Genomic DNA, 24,361 nt, shown 5'->3' with positions numbered 1-24,361 from the left:
CACTCCCCCTGCTTGTGTTCCCTCTCTCGCTGGCTGTCTCTCTCTCTGTCGAATAAATAAATAAAATCTTTTAAAAAAAAAAAAAAAACCCATTTGGAAAGGGGAGTCACAGAGAACACCCAGCAGTCCTTGGCCCACAGCAGTGATCAAATCCTACAGGAACCGGAATGGCGAGGACCCCCTTCTCTGGCAGTGGAGTAAGTTCTTTGGTCGACCCATCTGAATACCTCTGGCTCTGGAACAATTCTTCTTGCCCAATATCCTACTGTCCCTGCCCTGCAGGAGGACTTCCTTGTCCCTCATCTTTAAAAGCCCCATCAGAAGTGAGCATTGGAGGGTATTTGCTGGGATCGGAACCGATATAGGGTCCTAGGGGTTACTATAGGGATTGGTCAGTCACTTGCAATTTGGGGCTAGTTTGCTGTTTCTTTATCAATAAGATTAATATCCTCACAAACCTCTGGGTTTCTGATATGCTTGTTTCTGGTCAGTTTCGCTTTAGGATTGCCAGATTTAACAAATCCTAAGAAAACACAGGATTCCCAGTGAAGCCTGAATTTCAAAAAACGGTGAATGATACTTTGCAAGTAAAATATTTGAGACACCCTTACCCTAAAAAAACTATTTGCTCTACTCTCCTACCCGCTTCTCTTCCAGCTAATGACCACTGCCCTCAGACCATATGAAATGGCCGGCTTCGTTAGGAAGATAACACCCATTCACTGATGTTTGCCTCTGGACTGCCTCTCACTGTCTGGCAGAAAAACAGATAGGAAGCTCTTTGTGAGACCATGAGGCCTCGGTAAAACTGCCTGCCCAGGATGCCTTTGCTTGGAGTGTAGGGGCTTGGGTTTTTTAATTCAGCAAGACTCGAAATTACCAGGTTATGAGTCAAATTACATTGTAGACTCCAGACAGAGAGGGCTTCCTTGGCAGAACAAATTCTTCATTCTGTTTCCAGGCTGCCTGGCTTTTTCCCCGAGTTCACCTCTCTTTTGGACTTCTCAGGAAGTGGCAGGAAGCAGCTGAATGTGCCCCAGATTCTGAAATTTTCCAACCATTTTTTCCTAATGCTCTGCCTTGGTCAGCAGGCAGTATCCCTTCTCAGGCAGCAACGGGAATGTGCCACCCAATGTCTCTTGGCCGGGTGCTAAAGGTCATCATTTTTCCTACCTACCTACCTACCTACTGAGTCCTTGTCATCCAACTGCTTGATCAGTGCCCCATCTTAGGTTCTGTCAGGACTGGACTCAGCTGTGGGGGTCAGAAGTCACAAAATAATCTGAAGTAGATACATTAGTTTCCTATTGTTACTGTAACAAATTGCCAGAAACTTAACAACTTAAAACAATCCACATTTATTCTCTTATGGTTTTAGAGGTCCAATGTCAGAAATGAGACTTCTGGAACTAAAGTCAAGGATCTGCGAAGCTGGGTGCTTCTGGAGGCTCCAGGGGAGAATTTGTTTCCTTGACTTTTCCACTTCCTCAAGGCCACTCCTGCTCCTTGGTTTATGATGTTCCTTCTTTCCATTTTCAAGGTGACTCCCTCCAACCATTGCTGCTAACATCTTGTGTCTCGGACATTCCTACCTCCCTCTTACAAGCACCCGTTTGTTGACATGGGGCCCGCCCAGATCATCTCCTCTCTCTGTGTTCTCAACTCATTTGCAAAGTCCCTCTTGTAAGGTAACATATTCACAGTTCCCAGGGATTAGGAGGTGAACATCCCTTTTGGGGGGTAGTGGGGAAGGAGTATTGTTCTGTCTGCTACAACAAGGAAGAAGTTTATTTTTCTCTCAAATAAATGGAGGCAGTCCCCTAGGGCCAGTACGGGGGAGCCAATGATCACGAGGATCTCAGGCTCCTTCTACCTTGTCCTGCTTCCAGCCTCAGCAAGCAGCCTCCACCTCATGGTCCAAGAGGACTCCTCGAACTGTAGCCAGCATATCCAAATTCTAACCAGCAGGACAAGCAAGGGGAGAAAGAAGGACTTGCACCCTCTTTTCGAAGATACTTCCTGACTGGTTGCACTCTGGTCTTCCATGAACATCCCTTTGGCCAGAACTTGGTCATGTGGCCACACCTAGTGTTAAGTGTGACTGACAAATGTAGACATTGTTCTTGACAGACACGTGCCCAGCTAAAAACAATTGGGGTTTCGGGGAACCTAGTGGCTTAGTCAGTTAAGCGTCTGACTCTTGGTTTCAGCTCAGGTCATGACCTCAGAGTCATGAGATGGTGCCCTGCTTAAGAGTCTTTCTCTTCCCCTCCCTTTGCCCCTCACCCCCTAAATTAAACAAATAAAATATTTTTTTTTAAAAATTGGGGTTTCTACTGCTACAAGGGAAGAGGAGTATATCTTTTGGGGGACATCTAGTAGTCCCTCCAGTGTTCCTGACTAAATTTCTAAGATTATATGTACATCTTGGGTGGAAAATGAATTTAATTCACATGCAAGTGTGCTAAATTCCAGAAGACAGTAGTTTTTACCTAACTGCTTCTAGTCTCATGCTTATCTTTGGAGTAATGTAGTAAGTTCTTTGTGTAGCACTGGGACCAATATTTCAAGCAAGCAAGCAAGCGAGAGAGAGAGAGAGAGAGGGAGGGAGGAAGGAAGGAAGGAAGGAAGGAAGGAAGGAAGGAAGAAAAATAGAAAGGAGGGAGGGAGGGAGGAAGGAAGGAGGGAAGGAAGAAAGAGAGAAAGGGAGAGAGGAAAGAAGGAAGGAAGGAAGAAGGAAGATAGGAAGGAAGGAAGAAGGAAGGAAGGAAGGGGTGGAGGGAGAAAAGAAGGGAGAAAGGAAGGGAGAAAGAAAGAGAGAAACATTCATATAAGTACCTTCCAGGGAAGAAGCACATGAAATGGAAGTTCAATGATTCCAGAAATAAACAAAGGAGTTTTTCCTCCAGAACTTAGACTGTGCTGAATGATCTACTGATTACCAGTGAATGCGTAATTTGAGTCCCTACTGAATGGGGATGTGGAGGTTGGAGGAGGCTCATCTCAGAGTAGAAGCAAGGCACAAGGCAGGGAGAAGCAGGAAAAGGGGATGCTTCCCTGTGCTGACCATAAGTTTCATGAAGGCCACACAGGCACACCTATCGAGAATGGGGTTTGGGTGACACCCCATTGGGGACCCTGCCCCCTCATCTACAGGTAGAAGCCCTCTCTCTCTCCTCGCACACCCCTTCACTAATCAAATCACATCGGGGCTAGGCCCTGAGATGTCCTTTCTTGGCCCACTTCTTTCTTCCTACATTATTGCCATAATTATTGTCCAGGCACTATTTTCTCTTGCTAAGATTTCTACAAACATCTCCTAACCAAGATGTCCAGTGAGATGCTACTCTCCCATACATTCTGCACGTTGCCGCCAGAAGGATTTTTCTAGCATGCAAAGCTGATCGTCTCAGGTTATAGGTTGAATCGTGTCTCTGCAAAAAAGAGACAGAGTCTGTTTGGTGGAGTCCTAACCACTAGGAGCTCAGAATGTGATCTTATTTGGAGATAGGGTCTTTACAGAGGTGATCAAATTAAGACAAGGTCAATAGAGGCCGTACAATGCCTCTTCATGCTGCTGGAATTACCTGCTCAATCCTCTCTTCCCTTCTACGCTGTATGCTACGTGAAGGGAAAACCTCGTTTGTTGTTCCCTAGTAAGTCCTCAGGATTTAGTGTAATATATACTGGGCACCCGGTTAATAGATGTGGGACAACTGATCAGATGAATGAATGATATATTTTCCATGTAAATTGTGTATTTCTATTTCCATTTTTACCCCGGGTTTTATTTTAAACCTTTTTTTTTCTTTTTAACGAGTTTATGTATTTATTCATGAGAGACAGAGAGAGAGAGAGAGAAGCCGGCTCCCTGCAGAGCCTGATGCAGGATTCGATCCCAGGACTCTGGGATCATGACCTGAGCCAAAGGCAGATGCTTAACCAACTGAGCCACCCGGGCACCCTATTTTAAAACCTTCAAACACAGTGCGAAGTTGAAAAAATTATAGCGTGAACAGACATACATCAAACACCTAGATTCTAGAATTAATGCTTGGCTTTATTTGTTTATCACATGGCTATGCATCCACCAATCTCTCTTATTTGATTGAGTTTCGAATCATAGGTGCCCCCAAGGTCCCTGGCAAACATGCCCCTTCAGCTTAGTACATACCCCTAGGACAGCGGATGACAAATATTGCTGAAAGCTATATCTCCTTAGTCCTTTGTGCCAATGCCATGACCATGTGGATTTATAATGCGAATTTAAAAGTGGAGTTCCGTAGAATTATCCAGTATTTCCTTTATTCTAGATCCTTACCTATTTCCAGATTAGGTGTGTATTTAAGAGTAATATAGAAACTGCCCTGGGAAACCAAGAAGAGCTCTGTGATGACAGAGAAGCTGAACCAAAGAGTCCGTAACTGAAAAGGAAGAGAGGAAGCCTCCTTTGGAGGGTGCAGCCATCGTCCTGCTCAGTCGGGGTCAGAGAGGGTGAACCAAGTTGTGGAACTTCCCTCGGGGGCTGTGGTAGCACCTGGTACCTCCTTGCCACCCAGCCCTCCTGAATTCCAGGAAAACCCAGTAGTACACTCCTGCAGCTGGTGACGGAGACAGCGTGGGGCGCGGGCCACCGTCATGTCTAAACCTTACTGAGCCCCATCCCCAACGTGCTCCTAGGCATTCATGAGCAATGGCAGGAAACCAAGTCAATTTCCGTGCTTTCCTCCCTGACGTCATCTTGTTCTACTCTTTGCAGAGCTATTAGCTTTACTCCACAATACACATTTTGGGGGGCTTGTTTTGCATGAGTTCTGGCTACGTTTATTCTAAAAAAGATTTTTTTTTTTAGTGGATTTACACTTTACAGTTTTGGGTGACTCCAGTACACAAACTCTCAGGGCACGATGGCCCATCGGTGGCTCTGCTGCAGGACGTTCACAGGTGGCGAATGGGCAGTGTCTCCGTGGGAAATGACACCCCACGTCATTGCAAATAAATAGAAAGCAAACAACGCAATCGAGGAAAAGACCCGAGTGACACCACATCTTCACTTTATCCCAGCTGAATTATCAGAAGGCTGTGAAAATGAAATTAATGTAAGAGATAAAATACGCGGTTTTCACAAGTTTCCCTTTCTGCACTACCTTTTTAATGACGAAAGTGCTTGTCGTGTGGTATTCATCGATTTGCCTATTGGGGAGAGATTTAAAATGTCTCCCCTATAAATGGTAAGGATCTCCCCTAAGGAACAACATCCAGAAATGAGTTAATTAATCCTGTCTATTACTTAAAATAACTCCGTCTTTGACTTCAGTTAGGAAAGCCAATATACCTGTGGTTTCCTTCAGATCATTTAAATTGTTCTCTGCCTCTTGCGGTTGGAAGAATCCCGACTCTGCCCTTACCAATGAATTCCTCTCCCGTCTTTTAAAATGCAATGGTAAATCTATCTATCTATCTATCTATCTATCTATCTATCTATCATCTTTAACATTAATAGTAAATACTTTAAAGATTTTGTTTTATTTTAAGTAATCTCTACACCCAATGTGGGGCTTGAACTCACAACCCTGAGATCAAGAGTCTCATGTTCCACTAACTGAGCCAGCCCCCTTAACTTTAATAGTAAATATGTTAAATTTAATGGTAAATAATTTTGAAATCATGCATATCTGTGAGAAGAGCAAAGCAGAATAAAAGGTACCATGTTCTAAATACCCGTTACAGTCACGTTGATAGTTCAGGGACACAGATTTTCTGTGCTTTTTGTTTGTTTAATTTAGATACTTATGTTGCATGTGTTTTATTCTTTTGTTTGCCTGTTTTTCACAGCAGTAATCATATAGATAAAATTTTGTGTTTTTTTTTAAAGATTTTATTTATTTATTTGACAGAGAGCCAGCGAGAGAGGGAACACAAGTAGGGGGAGTGGGAGAGGAAGAAGCAGGCTCATAGCGGAGGAGCCTGATGTGGGGCTCGATCCCAGAACGCCGGGATCACGCCCTGAGCCGAAGGCAGACGCTCAATGACTGCACCACCCAGGTGCCCCAAAATTTTGTATTCTTTTTATTTTTTTTATTTTTTATTTTTTTTTTAAAGATTTTATTTATTTATTCGACAGAGATAGAGACAGCCAGTGAGAGAGGGAACACAAGCAGGGGGAGTGGGAGAGGAAGAAGCAGGCTCACAGCAGAGGAGCCTGATGTGGGGCTCGATCCCAGAACGCGGGGATCACGCCCTGAGCCGAAGGCAGACGCTTAACCGCTGTGCCACCCAGGTGCCCCTTGTATTCTTTTTAAACCTTGATTTTAACACAATCGTTTTCTTCACAACTATATGATTTAGTTTTAAAGTCACCTTATGGAAGTATAATTCATGTAAAAGTATAATTTATATAAAATGAAACACATCTGGGGTGCCTGGGTGGCATGGCGGTTAAGCGTCCGACTCAGTTTCAGCTCAGGTCATGATCTTGGGGTTGTGAGGTCGAGGCCCCGCATTGGACTCCGCACTCAGCTCAGAGTCTGCTTAAGACTCTCCATCCCTTTGCCCCTCCACCCTGCTCTCTCTCTGACTCTCTCTCTCTCAAATAAATGAAATCTTTTAAAAAATAAATAAGAAAAATAAAACACATCCACTGTGTGTGTATGTATGTGAGTGTATATACATATATGTATAAAACATATACATATATATACACATATACACACGGATAACCTGTGTAAGTACCTCCCTAATCAAGACATGGATTTTTCTTTTTATGTATTTATTTATTTGACAGAGACAGCCAGTGAGAGAGGGAACACAAGCAGGGGGAGTGGGAGAGGAAGAAGCAGGCTCCTAGCAGAGGAGCCTGATGTGGGGCTCGATCCCGTAACGCCGGGATCACGCCCTGAGCCGAAGGCAGACGCTTAATGACTGCGCCACCCAGGCGCCCCACGACATGGATTTTTTTCTATCACCTTAAATGTACCCTCCTGACCCTTTGCAGTCAGCACCATCACGGCCCCTCCTCCCCAGCCACCGCTCAGACACCTGTTGATTGATTAGCTTTGCCTCCTTGGGACCTACACTAAGTATATAGATTTTTATGGCTGGCTTCTTTGGCTCAGTGTATCTTTGGGACCCATCCACACTATTGCGTGTATCAGTAGCTTGTTGCTTTGTATTCATAAGTAGTGCTTTATTGTATGGACATACTACACTTTGTTTATCCATTCACCACTTGGTGAACATTTGGGTTGTTTCCAGTTTTTCTTGATTATAAATAATGCTTCTATGAACATGCAAGTAGAAGTCTTTGTGTGGACATATGTTTTCATTTTCTTGGGTAAACTGGGAGTGAACATGCTGACCCTTTTATTAGTTAGGCTGTTTGTCTTTTATTATTGGATTTTAAGAGGCTTTTTAAATATATTCTTATATGTGTACTTAGTCAGATATGTGTACTGCTAATTTTTTCTCCCAGTGTGTTGCTTGCCTTTTCATTTTCTTTTTTTTTTTTTTTAAGATTTTATTTTTTTTATTTTTTGAAGAGTTAGAGACAGCCAGCGAGAGAGGGAACACAAGCAGGGGGAGTGGGAGAGGAAGAAGCAGGCTCCTAGCGGAGGAGCCTGATGTGAGGCTTGATCCCATTACGCCGGGATCATGCCCTGAGCCGAAGGCAGACGCTTAACGACTGCGCCACCCAAGCGCCCCACCTTTTCATTTTCTTAGTGGTGTATTTTGAACAGCATAAGTATAATTTATCATTTTTTCTTTTATAATTTGGATTTTTATGTTTAGTCTAAGACCTTTTTGTCTACCCCAATGTCAGGAAGATCATCTCCCATGTGTTCTTTCAGAAACTTTACCTTTTTAACACTTAGGTCTATGATCTATTCCAAGTTAATTTTTGTATATGGTGTGAGGTAAGGATTGAGGTTAATTTTTTTAAAAATAATTTTTCATCGTTTTGCAAATATCTAGTTGTTCCAAAACCATACGTTGAAAAAGTTTCCCTTTCCCCATCAAAATTACCTTGGCACCTTTGTTAAAATTCATAGGATTTTTTGACTACATATGTACAAGTTTATTTCTGGACTTCCTGCTCTATTCCATTGATGTAATTGTCTATCTTTAAGCCTTGGCTGTTGTTTTATTTTTAATTTTTTTGACCATTGTTTTATATTAGGTCTTAAAGTCAGGCAGTCTAAATCCTCCAGCTTTGTTCTTCTTTTTCAAAATTATATTTGCTATTCTAGCTCCTTTGCATTGTCATATAAATTTTTAAATTAGTTTGTCCATTTTTAACAAAAGTCTGCTGGAATTGTTGAATGGGATTGCACTGGGTGGAAGAATGGACATCTTAATAATATCAAGTCTTGTACTCCATCAATTTACAACTTATTTCTTTCAGCATAGCCATGTTTTTAGCGGCAGATAATATCTCACTGAATTGGAATTCTAGTTCACCAAACCATGCCCATTTTGTCAATTAGGTTGTTTCTACTTTTTTATTATTAATAATTTGCTACAAATAACATGGTGTTTAAAGATTTTCTTTTTCAAATTTAGGGTTATTTTCCTGACATAAATTACTGGGTCAAAGAATATAAACATTTTATAGGTTTTGGTATATATTACCAATTTTTTTCTTCTCTGTTTGCTACAGATTTATGATCCTTTACCATATATTAAAATCTCATGTACTAACAAATTGGAATCTGTTCTGAGCTACTCTGTCCAATTCATCTTATGCCAAAATGATGATGTTTTAATTCTTTTAGCTTTACTATGTTTTGTGACTAGTAAAGCTCTTTTCCCTATAATTAACTTTTAAAAAAGATATCTCGATTCCATTATTTTTTAAGAAAAATCTGTATTAAATTTACTCATTAAAAATTATATTGAGAGGAATTAGTTAAGCCTAAAAATTAATTTTGTAAGACTGGACATTTAAAAAAATTTAGATTTCCTCTTCAGAAATACTGTACATCTCTCCATTTTTCATGTATTTCTTAATTCAGCCTTATAGTTTAATTCATGTAACTCAAACATATTACATTCAAATTACTCTGAGCATTTTATATTTTTATTGCTGTTGAACATACAATCCTTATTTTCATTTTGTTTTCTAACTGGTTACTGCTGTTAAATAGAAATGCCTATTGATTTTTGTATATGTAGCTGTTTTAAAATCTACAGGTACAACACATAAATGGTCAGAAAAGTAACAGTCTTCATTTCTCTGTAGATTAGCCCAATTTAGCTCTCCAGCAACCATTTCTGCTGAGGGTGGGGGGAAAAATCGATGTTACTATTTAGCTGGAACTCAGTTGATAGTGCATTACATTCTCTTTTCACATCCCTCTTCTCCTTCTTGCCTTCTCCCTGAAATATTCTGTCTGGGATGGGGAGAGGTGTAGGGTTCAAACAAGCCACACAATGTGGCCAGTGCCCCAGCAGGAGCAGGTTGCAGTCCTGTTCCCACACAGGCGACAACACGCTAGGGGGGTTGTTAGAATAAGCCATTGCTGACTCAACCTGCAACTCACTCTTGCAGGGTCTTCTAAGCCTCTGCTCTTTCACTCAGGCTCTCTGCTTTTTTCTGTCCTTTTCTATAGCGTGGCCCATTCCCATCCTCAAGTGGGATGGCGACTCCAGAGGACAGGCACCCACACCCTACCCCAAGATGTCCTTCGTTCTGTTCTCTTTTTGTGCCTTTTCCTCTAGATCAGACACATGTCATGTCTTTGGCAAAGTGCTCTTTATCACACATTTCATGATCCGGAGCATAAATTTGATGGAGGGAGAGCTGGGGCGGGGGAGGGGGGGTGCCTACTAGGAATTATAAGGGATAAAAAAATACCTTGGCTAATATTTCAACAATATTGTCTCCTTCTATTATGGAATTCAAACATACAGAAAAGCACAGAGAATAATATAATAAAGGTTCATGTCCCTATCACTCAGCTTCAATAATTATCAACATCTCTCACCTATGGCCCTGCCTCAACCACACTTCCTTTCTCCTTTTTCCTTTTTCCTTCCCTTCCTCCTGGAGTTAATTTAAAACAAATTCTACATTTCATGTCATCTCACTGTGGCCAAATATTTAAAGTCTTTTCTAGGGGCGCCTGGGTGGCACAGCGGTTAAGCATCTGCCTTCGGCTCAGGGCGTGATCCCGGCGTTCTGGGATAGAGCCCCACGTCAGGCTCCTCCGCTAGGAGCCTGCTTCTTCCTCTCCCACTCCCCCTGCTTGTGTTCCCTCTCTCGTTGGCTGTCTCTATCTCTGTCTAATAAATAAATAAAATCTTTAAAAAAAAAATAAAAAAAATAAAGTCTTTTCTAATCATTTTTCAGAGGATTCTTTCTTTGGTGTATCCCACAGGCTTTGGTATGATTCGTTCACACTTTCTTTTTTTTGCTGGTTACCGTATTTTTATTTGCTCCTTGACCTAATGTATTTGGGGGAGTTTGTCTAAATTTCTAAAGAGTTAAAATTTGGGTGGTTAAAGGATCTGGACTGTACTTAGTTAATTGAATATGAGATTCTCTTTGTGGCATAGTATGCAATCAATGCTTACAAATGCATACAGACACTTGAAAAGGTGAATCCCCTGTGATTCCATTATATTTAATTGTACCTCTTCATTACTTTGTTAAAACCCTCTATGCCTTTATTGTGTATGCACTCAATCTCTGACAGACTGTGTTGTGTTAAAATCTTCTACTAACTGTATCTACAACTGTCCATTTATCTATTTTTGTGGTACATATATTGTTGCTATATTTTACAGTTTGAATTGTGTTCCCACCAAATTCATATGGTAAAGTCCTAACCCCCAGTACCTCAGAACGTGACTCTAATTGGAAACAGAGTCTTTACAGAGGTAATCAAGTCAAAAGAAGGTCATTAGCGTGAGCCCTACTCCAAAATGACTGTGTCCTCATAAAAAAGGGGGCACTTGGAGACAGATGCCCATGCAGGGAGAACGGGATGCTGATGAACACACATAGAAGGAAGGCAAAGCGAAGAGTTGCACAGGAAGACTGCCATCTGCAAGCCAAGGAGAGAAGGTGGGAGCAGAACCTTCCCTCGAGCTCTTGAAAGGAACCGACCCTGCTGACCCCTTGTTTTCAGACCTCAGTCTCCAGAACCAAACAAAGGAGGACAGTGCTGTTGTTCTCAGCTGCCCATTCGCAGCACTTGGTGATGGCAGCCCCAGGAAGCTAATACACCGTTCACCTCTCCTATAGTGTGTCTTCGCCATCAGTTTCTGTAAAATCACCTTCGCTGGCAGGTTAAACCCCTGCTTGATTTTCACATTTGAGTGGCAGGCCTTTGCCCGGTCTCTTCATTAAGACGCTGTGTCGCCTTGCACTCAGCCCAGACATTTGTCACGTGAAGATAGGGAGCTTGGCGATTGGTGATTGCACATGTGAGCTCTGGATCAAGATGGGTGGCTGCCGTTTAGTTGCTACGTGGCTTTGAGCAAGTCCATTAATCCTTCTGGGCCTCAGTTTTTCCCATTTGTAAGGTGAGGGAACTGTAACTGTCCTTATAAGGATAGAACAAATTAAAATATTTAAAGTGCTGACAACAGTGCCTGGCCCACCGCAAGTACTTCACATATATGTGAGTCATTATGAATCCTGTCAGCTTTATAATGAAGGTACTGAGATCATTTTACAGAGACTCAGGGGAGTTAAGTCAGGAAGTTGGTGTGACAGGATTGTTGGAGGCTGGGTTGCCAGGGGGCAGGCCCTGAGATGGAGATTAATGGGCAGGAAACATATTAGGGGGTACTCTCCAGATCAATGGGTGTGGGGTTGGAGGTGAAGCAAGCAGGATTGGGTTGGGCAGAGGAAGTTTAATTGTGATGCAATCACAGCAAAGCCTCCCCAGCCAATGGGAGCAGAGTGCTTTAAAATATGTCCACAAATTCTCTGATGCTCCGTTCCAAAGGTAGAGCCAAATTCCCCTTCCCTTGAGTGTAGGCAAGAGTTAGTGACTCTGTTCTAACAACAAAAGAAAAGTAAATGTGAGAGTTCAGAGCCTAGGCCATAGAAGGCACTCCAGCTCCCTGTTTGCTCTCCCTGTGGGACTGCCTGGTCTGGGAGAAGTTAGCTGCCATGCTGTGAAGACTCTCAAGCAGCCTGTGGACAGTCCCACATGGGGAGGAACTGAGGGCTCCAGCCCATGCCCACATAAGGGTGCCATCTTGGAAGTGGATCCTCCAGTCCAATCCAGCCTTCGGATGACTGTAGCCTTGTCTAACATCTTGGCTGTGATCACCTGAGACCTTGAGCCAAAACTACCCAGGGAAGCTGCTCCTGAGTTCCCTACTCACAGCCACTATGAGATCAAATGTTTATGTGTTAACCTACTAATTATTGAAGGTAATTTGTTACGCAGCAATAGAAATCTAATACAGGGATCTGACTTGTCCTTCAGAGTTGTTCCAAGCTGGAGTGAGGGGAAGAGGGCTTTCTATCCTAAATTGACTAGTCATTAGATGTGGGCTGTCCCCCCAACCTCCTGCCCCTCCCAAAGGACCATGACTTTGGGCAAAGCAGTTTTCTTCACCTAAGGGCAAGTTGTAAAGAGTGACTGAACCGACAGCTGTTGAGAGCAACACTCTCAGCAGCTCAGGAACATGTCCCTCAGTTCTGAAAGGTCTGGGCAGAGCATCACAGCCTCCACTGAAAGGAAGCCTCCTACTGTCCTGGAAGGGGAATTAGGCTAACAGCTGAAGCAAGCATAGTAGCCTATCTTCTAATGAAAGATGCCTACAATTGGAGCCAGACGCTTTCCCCAGGGCTTAATAAAAGCTGCAGATCAAGCCCCGCTTCCATCAAATACTTCCCCAATCCTGTCCATCTCATTCTACAAAGGGAGGGAGAAGAATGAAAGGAGGCAGTTGGCCTTGTGGAGAGTGCAACATTTCTCATGGGAAGTGAGGTAGAGGGGGAGGCTGCAAGGTAATCTCTCCTTGGTATCGGTTGGGCCTACTGGAAGGCAAGGCTGGTCTTCCATTTACTCCTTGCCAATCTGTCTAGTCAGCATTCTTGCTGAGCTATTCCTGTCTGCATTTTAGGAGGGAGCAAGAAGGTCGAAGAGAGAAGGGTGAAGAGGAGACGCCTTGGGGCAGCTTCCAGTCCAGTCCTTCCATGTAGTAAAGATGTGTATTTCTCATGAGTCACGTGGGTGGACTCCATAGAAGATAAACTGTCTTGAGCTGCCTTGCTGAATCCTCACCAATAATCTGAGTGCACTAGTGGGTGCTGGCAGAGGGTGATGGAAAAGATCAAGCTGGAGACAGATCTCCCATGGAAATGTACGGAAGGGAAAAGGCCAACAAGGCCTTCTTGTGTGTCCCCGGAAAGTTTCAAACAAGGGCCAGCTATCCATACAAGCAGGAACCAATTAAGAGAGAACTTTCGCGGAGGCCAGTTAAGCGATGCTTGCCTCAACACAGAAGCCAGGCCTGAAGAGGATGCTGAAGAAGTGCCCAAGAGCCGGAACCACGACTCTCACCTTCCCACCCCCACTAAGGCTCTGGTGTTCCACTCAAGTCATGAGATTGGCACTTTGACATGGTCTGATTTTTACTAACTGAAAATGACCAGAACGTTAAGGGTATGGCCTAAGGTGTGGTTAAGGGATGGGAAAAGAGTAGTATTGGAGAAAACTGGACGGTTTCGTGTTTGGCAGCCATCACACAGGGCTCAAAAACTGATGACACTGGTAATTGCTGGAACGGAAGCTCTTTGCCCTGCGCTAACATTCCATAAAGATTGTGTACAACCTACAAAGATGAGTGAAACATGGCATACCTGACGTCCAGGAACAAGAAATGTTCTGTTGTAAACTAAGTATAAAGCAGGTTTGCTGAGCAAACAAGTCTAGAATGTGGATCCTTCTGTTTCTTTTCCCGCTTCCCTGCATTGTCTACAGAGAATGATATTTTACCAGATGGAAATGATGGGTGAGTCTAGGGGAGAGGGATTCATTTCCTGAATTGCAAGTAGACTAGACTGTGATTATTAAATCCCTAATGAACTGTTTTAGAATTGCTGAGTTTGAGTTGCAGGAAGACATCCAAGAGAGAAGGAAGCCCTGAGGCCAGAGAGGAACGAGCTGAAACCGGAGACCTGAATATTGGGAAACACCACCTTGTACCACCCTTCACAAGCAATTGTAGCTACAGCACCATCACTGTCCTATAAAATGCCTTAAATTCTCAAGAGGGCGGCACCGGTGATACTGACTCATGAAATTGTTGTACAGAAAATTTCTAATGTAATCCTAAAAGTAACGCACTTTAAAAAACAGACATCAAAACTAAGAATTTTAAAAACAAAAAGCACTTTTTCACCGCACTGCCAGTTACCAAAATAACGAAATGTTACCTTTCTGCTTATTGGAAAAGTCCTGGTTTAAAACATCTACAAGGAATTTTATTTCAGTCAAAGCAGTGGGTTGCCTAACACTGTATTGCTGCCGGGCCTGGAGGCAACTCTCCCCCCAAACCAATGTCTCGTGTTTGGTTCAGTCGGCTCCGGCCGGGAATAAAAAGGAGTCCCGGCAGGTCCGCTCCGGCTCCGAGGTTCTCACGTCCTCGCGCCTTCGGGACCCAGGGCCTGCGGGCCGCGCCTTCCCGCATTCTGCGCACCGACATGAATATTCAGCACCCCGTTCCAGGGCGCGCGCCGGAGGAGTACCCACAAGCCCCCGCGGTCCCGCGCGGCCGGGCTGCGGGGACCCAGCGCCGCGGCTCGTAGCGGGGCGCGGTCATCCGGCGCTCCCCGAGACCTTGGCCCCCGGCTCGGCGGCACAGGCGGAGGCGGGCCAGTTGGGCCGCTCGCCAATCGGCGCCTTGCGGGCCGGGAGCGCGGGGCCGCGGGAAGTGGACGCAGCGCTGAGGACGCCGGTCCTCAGAGCCCCCGGGAGAGACTGGGGGAGGACTAGAGATGACGAGAGGAAGGAGACTGGGGCGGGAACGCGGTCCCCAACTATCACGGCCTTGATGCCAACTCCTTAGCGCAGCGCCTGAGCGCCGCACAGGCTGACGGGAGCCTCACCTTCCCGGCACAGGCAGGGCCCGCGACACGGCCTCGGCACCGCCCCCAACCGCGGGGCACGCCGGGACAGAACCATTTCCCCCCCCCCCGCTCCCCCCTCCCCCCCTCCCCCCGCTCCCCCCTCCCCCGCTCCAGTAAAGAAGAGGGGGGTATTTCCGGTGTTAAGACAGTCTTTACGGAAAGGGTGGGGCCGGCATTGTCCCGCCCCTTACGCCCGGCAGGGCGGGGCAAAGAGTGATAGCGCCTCGGCCTGCGCTAAGACCCGCCCCTGCACCGGAAAAAGGAAGGCTGGGGAGTCGATCCGGAATTGGGAGTGTTGTCTCCTGAAAGGACTGCGGGCGGCGAGGAGAAGGGGGCGGGGCGCGGCTTGGAGGGGCGGGGCAACTCGCCTTCCCCTCGGGTCACGCGCGGCAGGAAGTCGCACCCTCAGCGGAGTAATCGAAATGGGGACCTCCTTGGACATTAAGATTAAGAGAGCGAACAAGGTTTATCACGCCGGGGTAAGTAGGGTGGGCTGGCCTACAGGTTCCGTCGTCTGCAGGGCCCCGCACACTTCTGGGTGTCCCTGGGCTGGGCAGATCCGCCAGGTGCGTCCCGCCAGGTGTGCCCCTCGCGCGGCCCGAGCCCTACGAGGGACCCCGGGCGGAGTCCCCGCCACGTCCTCGGGCGTGCGGGCCGAGGGGCCGGCGCCTTAGCTGCAGTGTTCACCGTCTGGCCCTTTGAACATCCGCTTGGCCTTGGGTCCAGCGCTTGAGCTGTCCATTGAGGGTGGAGGAGCTTCGTGTCCACATGCCCCGTTCCCTCACTCCCGACGTGACTGCAGAGGTCTTAACGAATGAAAGGTAGAATTCGCCTTGAAGACAGAAATACGCACTTCAGGGCCCGGTCAGGTCCAACACCATGCAGAAGTTACTCATTTTTTTATTCTTTGAGTGATGTACAAAAGTCATGGCATATTAAAATGCAAGTACAAAAAAATTAAAATCTTAATGACGGCATTAACAAGTTTTGTGCCACTCGCCAATCATTTAACCTCCTCTGGCCTCAGTTTCCTTACTTGCAAAGCGTGGATGATGCAAGGTTCCTGTAGCTCAACCCTACTCTACATCAGAATCAGTCACCCTGGGAATTTTAAAGTATGATTGCCCAGGTCCCACTCCCAGAGATACCATTGATTGTAATGTGCAGCCAGTGTTGAAATCACAGCTAGCTCACACTGTGGAATAAAATTGAGAGTAGTGGTTGGTCCCATAAATGCAGAGCAGTCTCAGAAAAGATGGAATACCAGACAAAGATCATGAACAGATGCTAAACCCTTTTGAGTGCAACACTACTAGGGAAACCTGATACTTACACAGACTCAAATGATCACCTCCCAAATTATTAATTTCAGAGGGGAAAAGCTACCTTCATAGTGGAGGAATCAGGTCATCACTAGTCTATCCACGATCAACAGTTGGCATCACCTCACTATCACCACTAATGATACTACTGACATTATGTTCTGGCATGATCATAGAGGGTCTGGCCTGATGGGAACAAATCTTATATGTAGTATTCCTACCAAAAAGGTTCAACTTAGATCAATTCATAAGGAAACAATCAGGCGTGTCCCGGTTGAGGAACACTCTGAAATAATTGGCCTGCATTCTTAAAAAATGTGAATGTCATAAAAAAAGGGAGTTTTTCTAGATTAAACGAAACTAAAGGGATATGACAACCAAATACAGTGCATAATTTTTGATAAATAAATTTGAGTATGGACTATATATTAAATAATAGCTTTGTATTGGTGTTAAATTTCCCAGTGTGATATTTGTGTTTTGGCTGTGTAGGAGAATACTCCACATACTGAAGTATTCAGGAGTAAAGTATGGCAATAACTAAATTTTGACTAGTTCAAGCACAGATTGTGTGTGTGTGTGCATGTGAGAAGAGAGAGCAAGTAGGGCAAAGTGTTAATAATTGACGACTCTAACTGAAAGCTGTATGAGTCCACTTTGTATTCATTTTTAGTAAGTTTTGTTGAGATGTAATTCAGATACCATAAAATTTACCCATTTAAGATGTAAAATTCAGTGGTTTTAATATATTCACAGAGTTGCTCAAATAATCACTACCGTCTAATTTTAGAACATTTTGATCCACCCCAAAAGAAACCTTGTACCTATTAGCAGATATTCCTCATCCTCCCTACCTTTCAGTCCCTGGCAGTCACAGATCTGCTTTCTGTCTCCATGGATTTGCCTATTCTGGAAAAGTCATATATGTGGTCTTTTGTGACTGGCTTCCTTCGTTTAGCATAATGTTTTCAGTGTTCATACCTGTAGCATCTATCAGTTCCTGGTTCCTTTTTATGGCTGAGTAATATTCCATTGTATGGCTAGACCATCTTTTATTTACCCACTCACTTGTTGATGGACATTTATTTGGGTTTTCACTTTTTGACTTTTATGAATAATGCTACAATGAACTTTCTAGTACAAGTTTTTTTGTGAACATATGTTTTCATTTCTCTTGGGTATATACAGAGGAGTGGAATTGCTGGGTGATATGATACTTTTATGTTTAACTTTTTTTTTTTTTTTTTTTTTTAGAGAGAGCCAGCACATGCATGAGCTGGAGCGTTGGGGAGGTCAAAGGGAGAGAGAGAATCTTAAGCAGGCTCCATGCCCAGTAGGGAGCCTGACGAGGGGCTCTGTCTTATGACCCTGAGATCATAACCTGAGCCCAAATCAAGAGTCAGAGCCACCCAGGCACCCCACCATGTTTAACTTTTTGAAGGCCCACCAAACTGTTTGCCAAAGCACCTGCACTGTTGTAAATTCCACCAGCAGTGTGTGAGGGCTCCAGCTTCCTTTCTACTTTGTATTCTCATAACTTTTCTGTAGCTTGGATATTCACAATAAAAATTGGGGAGGCAGTGATAGGGTACTATATACATTTTGCTTTAATAATTATTATTTCATTGAAAAGTCAACACATTCCATTCAGAGATGTTGTTCCAGCTGAGATATTTTCTGTGGTTTTAAATAATGGTGCAAGTAAGGAAAAGTACATTTAGAAAAGCTGCAAGAACTGAAATGGTAAAGTTGACCCAGCCGAAAGTCCTTGTGGTTGGGAGAGCTGAAGGGGGCATCGGCTTTGCGCAACCAGTGCGCATCCCTTGGTGCCATTAATGGGAACAGAATCTGCTGCCATGGCTGGCTTACGGCAATGTTTCTTAATCTTGTGTTGGGGGACCTTATACAGCGATTATAAAAGAAAAATCAGGAAGGGGCGCCTGGGTGACTCAGTCGTTAAGTGTCTGCCTTCGGCTCAGGGTGTGATTCCAGGGTCCTGGGATCGAGGCCCACATCGGGCTCCCTGCTCCACTGGGAGCCTGTGTCTTCCTCTCCCACTCCCCCTGCTTGTGTTCCCTCTTTCGCTGGCTGTCTCTCTATCAAATAAATAAATAAAAATCTTTAAAAAAAAAGAAAAAGAAAAATCAGGGTAACTTCTCCTAAACAGAGGGTTGTTATATATTTTTTAGGAGCCAAAGGAAAAAAAAAAGTTACTAGACCAGTAAGTCCAAACAATCAACAAAAGTATATATTTGGACCTATGTGCCTATGACTGAGGTGTTAGACTCTGTGATCTGTGGTTCAGGATAGGTGGAGTAGGTGGCCAGCACTGCCCTGGCTGCTTCCTAAGCTCCAGGTGGCAGGACCCTAGCTGGCCGGTTGATGGTCTCGGACCCTGTGGTTGGTGCGTGTTTCAAGCATAGTTTGTACCATGATTGTGCAAGGGGTGGCCTCTCTTTCCCATTCTCCCCACTCTTACTGGCTGCAAGTGGAACTAATACAAGTTTTTGATGTTCTCTGTACATCTCAACAGCATTGGTAAAGGTTCAGTTACTAAGGATCTGACTTCTCAGCGGATACCTGCAACTGTCATAGTTTGTTTGACGTGGCTGCCACCTACCTGATCTTTAGGTCATAAGTGAGTGTCGGTCACACAAAGCACATTTTTGCCTGTGTAGCCACATAAAGCAGTCTTCTTGGGATGCCTGGGTGGCTCAGTCAGTTAAGCATCTGCCTTCCGCTCAGGTCATGATCCCAGGGTCCTGGGGTTGAGTCCTGCATCAGGCTCCTTGCCCAGCGGGGAGCCTGCTTCTACCACTGCCTGCCGCTCCCCCTGCTTGTGCGCTCACATGCTCTCTCTCTCTCTGACAAATAAATAAATAAAATCTCTTAAAAATTAAAAAATAAAAAACTATGACTTCTCAGAAAATGTACTGATTCTGTTTCTGTGCTTTTCAGTGTTTTAGTTGTCATGAAAGCATTTGAAAATGGCTTTCATTCTGTGGATACCAGAGAACCTAAGTTATACTTGGGTTTGAAATTGGCATTTGGGTTTTTTCCAAGAAAAAAAAAATGCTTCCTGACAAAATGATGGACTTTAAAAAAAAATCACTGTTGAATCATTTTAAGAAATAAAAATGTAATACATGCCATGTGAACGACTTAACATTTTATAGGAGGCTGGAAAGTGAACGGTAAGTTCTTCCTCCTCTTTACTCCTTTTCTGTCCCTGGAGGTGTCTGCTTCATGTACTACTCCAGGCGTTTCCTATGAGGAGTGGTGTACGTGTGCACGCACACACACGCACACACACACACGCGCACAACTTATTCTTTCTGCTTAATGGTGTATCTTTATCTTGGACACCTGTCAGTCTCATCCTTTTATTAGGTTGGTGGTTTTGTTTGTTTGTTTGTTTTTAGGTTTCTATTAAATCCAAACAGATTTCCTCAGGCAGTGTCTGTTGATCTCATGAGGCTTGCAGGTCGTAGAGACAGGTGAATACATAAACAAAAGGTGATAAAGCGTTCGAGTAGGAGCATCTGTGGGATCTGATGAGCGCAAAGCAGGGCATCACCATTTTGTGGGGGGAAGATAGGGTCTTCTGGAGCCTCACTGAGGTGGTGGTGCTTGAACCTAAGTTTTGAAGTGTAAGTGCCAGGCCGGGGTCCCCCTCCCACCGGAGACCACGGATGCTCCGGTTCATTCCCAGCAGGAGGAGCAGACAGGGCGGCAGAGTGAACCAGAACTCGCAGACATTTGCACAGCAGTCCGGGTCCAGTGAAAGGTCTCCTTTCCTCTGTTTCCCAGGCTTTTCCAGTTACTTGTAGAATCTCACTTGGCAGCCGTTTTTTAAAGGGATTTCACTTTATCATCTTTCCAGGTATTTCTTCTCTTTTCCTTGAATTTATTCAGCTCTTTTCCAGTTGTTGTGTTTTACCTTCCTAAGTTGGCTGCGTAGCTTCTTAAATTGTAGCCTCCTCTTAAAAATGCAGACATTGCCCTCTAAGGACTGCTTTAGTCGCATCTGGCTGGCCTTTTGGTTTTAGTCGGTTGGCTGGAGTTTCTGTAAAGCGGATACCCACGTAACCCCACCCAGCTCCTGCCAGAGACGGGCATGGCCAGGAGCTCCAGGGAGAGAAGTAGAACCACTCTGCCTCCATGCTGCCTGAAGTGGCTGCTCCGAAGGACCCAGCTGAGGCCACCTGACGCAGTAACCCCACGCTCTGGACATGGGAAGACCCCAGCATAACACTCTACTGCCCCATCTCGTGAGATGTGATTTCTGGCATTTTTATCATTGTACCAAAATATCTTCCAATTTCCATTATGGTTTTTTGTTTGACACATGAATTGTTTAGAATTGTTTGTTTTCATTTCATTTCTGTTATAAAAACAACTCTCGGGCACCTGGGTGGCTCAGTTGGTTAAGCCACTGACTCTTGATTTCAGGTCAGGTCATGATCTCAGGGTCGTGGGAATTGAGCCCCACGTCAGGGTCCCTGCTCAGCGGGGAGTCTGCCTGTCCCTGTCCCTCCGCCCCTCCCCCAGCTTGTGCACTCGCTCTCATGCACGCTCTCTCTCAAAGATAAATCTTAAAAATAACTCTCAGCCATAGACTTAAAATAATTCTTATATTTAAATTTAAATGTTAGAAAAATTCCTTATAAGAAGAGTACCTTGAACTGGAATATGAGGTCACGGTTGAGCAGAGAAGTGTTGAGTCCAGTGGTCAGGAAAAGACTGAATATCACGGAAAGTTTTCAGTAATTTAGTAAGTGGCGTAACCTGTAATACATTAGCAACACATTTTATATATTCCTGTGTCATTGCATTGATTAAACTTGTAAGTAATTTGTTCTTTGTGTCTGCCTAACTAAAATGCTGTTTTGTTTATATTCATATACCTGGGCCTGTCAGTACCTGCCCACTCAATAGGCCCACTCAAAAACTTTATTAAATGATAGTTGAAACCTTAAAACATTTAAACAAAATTCATAAAGCTAATAGTTTTATAAATCCATTGATCAGAAAGGGAAAGCTAGGTCTTACAGGTATACTATAGATTTTCCTTTGTAATTACAAATAATATTCTAGGCATAAATTCCAGACAGATGTTGGTAAGATTCTTATTTTAGCACTGCCCCAGAACTACACTCCCCCCATTACTTTTATTTGCTCTAGGACAATCATTTTTAAGAGAATGAGTCAAATAAATATGGGAATGGGGACTTCCAAATTCCTGTCAGTGTGATTCTCTTCAAATTCAGAAATAGAAAATAATAGTATTTGATTCCCTGGTGTGTTCATCGCAATTTACACAGCTCACAGCAAGTAGACCTTCCTCAGAGCTTGAAGCATCCTTGCCATTCCACCTTGAGAATCCTTCTCTTTGAGTCCAGAAACTTGACTTGTGTTTCCAAAGCTCCATGTACGGTACAAGATCATCAGGAATATGTGATAAAATTACCCAATTCCATATTTCTAATGAATGTTTTAATATCCCATGAGAGCACTTAACTAATATTGTTTTATAAAAACATATACTAGTATGGCCCTTTCCAACTCACAGACTGCTTTTATCCCTACTAACACTGAAGAATCCCCCCATTTTATGGTTCAGAAGACAGGATCAGAGAACTCAGTGACATGCTAAGGGCACTGAGAAGAGTAAATATTTGAAATCACACTTCTGTATGCCTTCTCCAGGTCTTAATTTTTGTCATCTGGAGGATGGAGCTAATGCCTGCTCATAGCTTTTGTGGTGAGATTAAATGAGATAATGTTTTAAGACATTTTGTTATAGGTTCTGACCCTTAGCAGGGGCTCACATGGTGGGTCTTGGTATCAGTATGCTTTTCTGTAATGTCTATTCACACAGAATTGCTGTGTCTACCACAATGTGGATCTGGGGATTATCACACCGTCCAAGTGGCATCCAAGTAAGTGCGTATCAGATGCTTCTCAGATTGTCAGATGTCTGTCCACGGTGGACTTGGAGGAGGGAGGACCAGTGCCCTGGGAGCCCCGATAGGGAGCACAGCGGGTTTGGGCACTGAGAGCTGAGTGTGGTTTGGATATGCCTGTATGCTTCCTGCACGTGCAGGGGAGGTGTTCCTGATCAAAAAGTTTGACTCAACTGCATCGTCAATTATGTGATGTTTTCAGTGCGCCAGCGAGCTTATTGGTTGAAACAACCCTACAGTAAATCTTTTTGTAATGTAAATATGATTCATTTGTTTTTACAAATTCAGAACGTTTTACATTCTAAAATCCTGGCACATGTACTCATGAAAGTGACACCGTTAAATATTGTGGTTGTGAAAACCGTAAGTAAGAGTTTTGCTATCCAGCATAGCCAGTTACAGTGATAAGGGACCTGTGCACAGCGGGCTGGTTACTGTTACCACAAGAACCTCTAGATTGCCATTTTGTCTTATTTGGTTTGCATGTAATTTCCTGTTAAAAAATTAAAGAATAGAGGTGCTTGGGTGGCTCAGTCGGTTAAGCATCTGCCTTCAGCTCAGGACATGATCCCAGCCCCACGTGGGGATCCAGCCCCACGTGGGGCTCCCTGCTCAGCGGGGAGTCTGCTTTTCCCTCTCGCGCTGCCCGTCCCCCCACTCGTATTCCCTCTCTCTCTCTCTCTCAAATAAATAAATAAAATCTTTTTAAAAATTAAAGAGGAAAAATCCTATATGTAATAGTTCATCATTATGAAGAAAAATTACAAAACTAGAGTGATATGGAAAAAAAGTGTAACTATCGTGCTTTGTACCACTGGATTCTTGATACATGAATGGTCAGTCCTGGTGAGTGCTGTTGCAATATTTAGGGTACAAAAATGAGCCAGGAGGGATCCCAGGATAATTTGGGGGAGCTATGCACCTTTTAAGAATCGCTGTCATCTAAACTTTGAGTCGGTCTCTTCCCTCTTGAATAATCAAATGCTCCTGAAAAGGCCTGTTTTCTAAATCATAATCTAACCCTGATGCAATGCACGAGAGGCATTTTCAGAATTACCCAAGCCTGTTTGAAAACTGGGTGCAGTAAAATGATTCATGTAGTTCTCCTTTTAGTGTTTGTGACAGCACATTTTGTACTGGCCTGAGCATTAGTAACGCCTGCCTGACCGCTGTGGGCGTGTGGGTTTCTAGACTCTGCAGCAGGGGGACCCTTGACTCCCAGCAGGCTGCTATGACGCTAGCAGGGCTGTTGGGTTTCCTCTGCCTTCTCTTGATGCTAGTCCCCATTTGGAACCTCCTGACCTTGAGTTCTCAGTCTGGACCTCCCGACCTTGCAGCATCCTGAATCAGCCTGTGGAGCCAGCCACACCCTCCCTGAGGGCTCAGACTGCATCTTTGCCCTGCCCTGCTTTCAGTGGGGGATGTCCCCCAGCGCTGACCTCCCAGCACTGCTGCTCACAGTCTGGAGAGCCAGTGGCACGGGCAGGTTTTGGGGAGATGGCACCTCTCTTCTCTCTTGTTCCGCCTTTTGAGTCCCTCTCCATTACTGCCCCAACCTGAGTTGGCAGAGCCCCGCTGGTCTATTCTACACACTTCAGTTGTGCTAACCCTCCCTACAGATGGTTCCTGCTGTGCCTCCCTTACCTCCCCCGTGCCTGGTTCTGCTCCTGTGAACTATGCACCAATCACCACTCCCTCCCTCAGCTTTGGGCCGAGCTGACCTGATTCCCTGGCTGTCCCTTCCCCCTGTCCTTGGCCCCCTCCTGCTTCCATTGCTCTTCCTGCACCTCTGCTCACCCTGCTTGTTCTTTGCCCTCTTAACACAGTCGTGTTCTGGAAAAGTCGTAAGTTCAAGTCAGTTTTCCATTTGCTTTCCATTTCCGTTTTAGCTACACTTTGGGAGTTTTTAACCCCCAGCTCTGAATATCTCTTCCTCTCATTCAATGTTCTTAATCAAGTAGTCGTGATACATAAATGGA

At 44.5% G+C, this 24,361-nt stretch overlaps 1 protein-coding gene across 1 annotated transcript in view; it reads left to right on the top strand.

Moving 5' to 3' along the window:
• The first annotated feature begins 15,289 nt into the window (after positions 1–15,289).
• The window catches only part of VPS26C (VPS26 endosomal protein sorting factor C), a 41,645-nt gene continuing 32,573 nt past the window's right edge, over positions 15,290–24,361 (top strand). Inside the window, exon 1 of the mRNA XM_026504175.4 lies at positions 15,290–15,573. Coding sequence (XP_026359960.1) covers positions 15,517–15,573 — 57 coding nt within the window. The 5' untranslated portion in view covers positions 15,290–15,516. The remainder of the gene's footprint in view (positions 15,574–24,361) is intronic.

This window comes from Ursus arctos, unplaced genomic scaffold (assembly GCF_023065955.2).
Source record: "Ursus arctos isolate Adak ecotype North America unplaced genomic scaffold, UrsArc2.0 scaffold_4, whole genome shotgun sequence".
In the NCBI taxonomy this organism is placed as follows: Eukaryota; Metazoa; Chordata; class Mammalia; order Carnivora; family Ursidae; genus Ursus; species Ursus arctos.
The sequence above is the reverse complement of the archived record's forward strand: the minus strand, read 5'-3'. Positions and strand labels throughout refer to the sequence as shown.